This window comes from Eumetopias jubatus, unplaced genomic scaffold, assembly GCF_037043125.1.
Source record: "Eumetopias jubatus isolate StellerSeaLion01/CBP00866 unplaced genomic scaffold, mEumJub1_p1.0 scaffold_13, whole genome shotgun sequence".
NCBI classification, from domain to species: domain Eukaryota; kingdom Metazoa; phylum Chordata; class Mammalia; order Carnivora; family Otariidae; genus Eumetopias; species Eumetopias jubatus.
The window spans coordinates 93,725,661-93,727,487 of NW_028274819.1; the positions used below are offsets into that span (position 1 = coordinate 93,725,661).

The following is a 1,827-nucleotide window of genomic DNA, read 5'->3' on the forward strand; positions in this document are numbered from 1 at the left end:
GACCACCCGAGTTCACCTTCTACTGTAACTTAGTAGCATTGGGACTTGTGCAAGTCACTTAGGTGCAGGGTCCTCATCTGTGAAATGGGGATAATCACAATGCCACACAGCATTTAGAACAGCGCCTATCCCATAGTTAGTACGCAGTAAATGTTCCTATCCTTGTCTTCTCCGTTACTCCCTGCGCTTCCACGGTGTGTAGCCTTCTCTCTGTCTAGTGACTTGTTTCTTTTTCCCTTAGGGACCCTCCTAGAGGACAATGGCTGCAGATAATGCCTCCTCTGTGGCAGAGTTTGTCCTCGCAGGCTTAACAGATGAGCCAGAACTCCAGATGCCTCTCTTCCTCCTGTTTCTAGGTTTCTATGTGGTCACGGTGGTGGGGAACCTGGGCCTGATAACCCTGATTGGGCTGAATTCTCACCTTCATATTCCCATGTACTTTTTCCTCCTCAACTTGTCCTTCATAGACTTTAGTTATTCCACTACTCTCACCCCTAAAATGCTAGTGGGTTTTGTCTCAAAGAGAAATATCATTTCCTATGCAGGGTGTATGACTCAGTTTTTTTTCTTCTGCTTCTTTGTCTTTTCTGAATCCTACATCCTGTCAGCGATGGCATATGACCGCTATGTCGCCATCTGTAAACCACTGCTGTACACAGTCACCATGTCTCCTCAGGTGTGTTTACTCCTTTTGTTGGGTGTTTATGGGATGGGAGTGTTTGGGGCTGTGGCCCATATGGGAAACATAAGGTTTATAACCTTTTGTGCTGACAACCTTGTCAATCACTATATGTGTGACATCATTCCCCTCCTTGAGCTCTCCTGCAATAGCTCCTATATAAATTTGCTGGTGGTCTTCATTGTTGCGACCATTGGCATTGGGGTACCCATTGTGACCATTTTCATCTCTTATGGTTTCATTCTTTCCAGTATTCTCCACATTAGTTCTACTGAGGGTAGATCCAAAGCCTTCAGTACCTGCAGTTCCCATATAATTGTGGTATCTCTTTTCTTTGGGTCAGGAGCTTTTATGTACCTCAAACCACCTTCTATTTTACCCCTTGACCAGGGAAAAGTGTCCTCCATATTTTATACTGCTGTGGTGCCCATGTTCAACCCATTAATCTATAGTCTGAGGAACAAGGATGTCAAAATTGCCCTGAAGAGAACCTTAGGCAGAAAAATCTTCTCTTGAAAATGCCTGAGAAAGGAGACCCAAAGTTTTGTTTATTAGAGTATTTCTTTTTCTCTTCAATAAGGGGAACAAATGCCAGTATTTGTTCTCCTATTTTTTTACCATTAAATTTTTTATTGTTATGTTAATCACCATACATTACATCATTAGTTTTTGATGTAGTGTTCCATGATTCATTGTTTGTGCATAACACCCAGTGCTCCACGCAGAATGTGCCCTTTTTAATACCCATCACCAGGCTAACCAATCCCCCCACCCCCTCCCCTCAAGAACCCTCAGTTTGTTTTTCACAGTCCATCGTCTCTCATGGTTCGTCTCCCCCTCCGATTTGCCCCCTTCATTCTTCCCCTACTGCTATTTTCTTCTTTTTTTTTCCTTAACATTTATTGCATTATTTGTTTCAGAGGTACAGGTCTGTGATTCAACAGTCTTGCACAATTCACAGCGCTCACCATAGCACATACTCTCCCCAATGTGTATCACCCAGCCACCCCCTCCCTCCCACCCTCCCCAGTCCAGCAACCCTCAGTTTGTTTCCTGAGATTAAGATTTCCTCATATCAGTGAGGTCACATGATACATGTCTTTCTTTGATTGACTTATTTCACTCAGCATAACACGTTCCATCCAAGT

General features: G+C 43.6%; 1 protein-coding gene across 1 annotated transcript; it reads left to right on the forward strand.

Annotated features, from left to right (window-relative positions):
* Positions 1-247: 247 nt before the first annotated feature.
* Positions 248-1,195, forward strand: LOC114226055 (olfactory receptor 8B12-like). Its single transcript, XM_028125954.2, has one exon. It carries the CDS (start codon positions 260-262, stop codon positions 1,193-1,195), a length of 936 nt encoding a protein of 311 aa, XP_027981755.1. The 5' UTR covers positions 248-259.
* Positions 1,196-1,827: the final 632 nt, after the last annotated feature.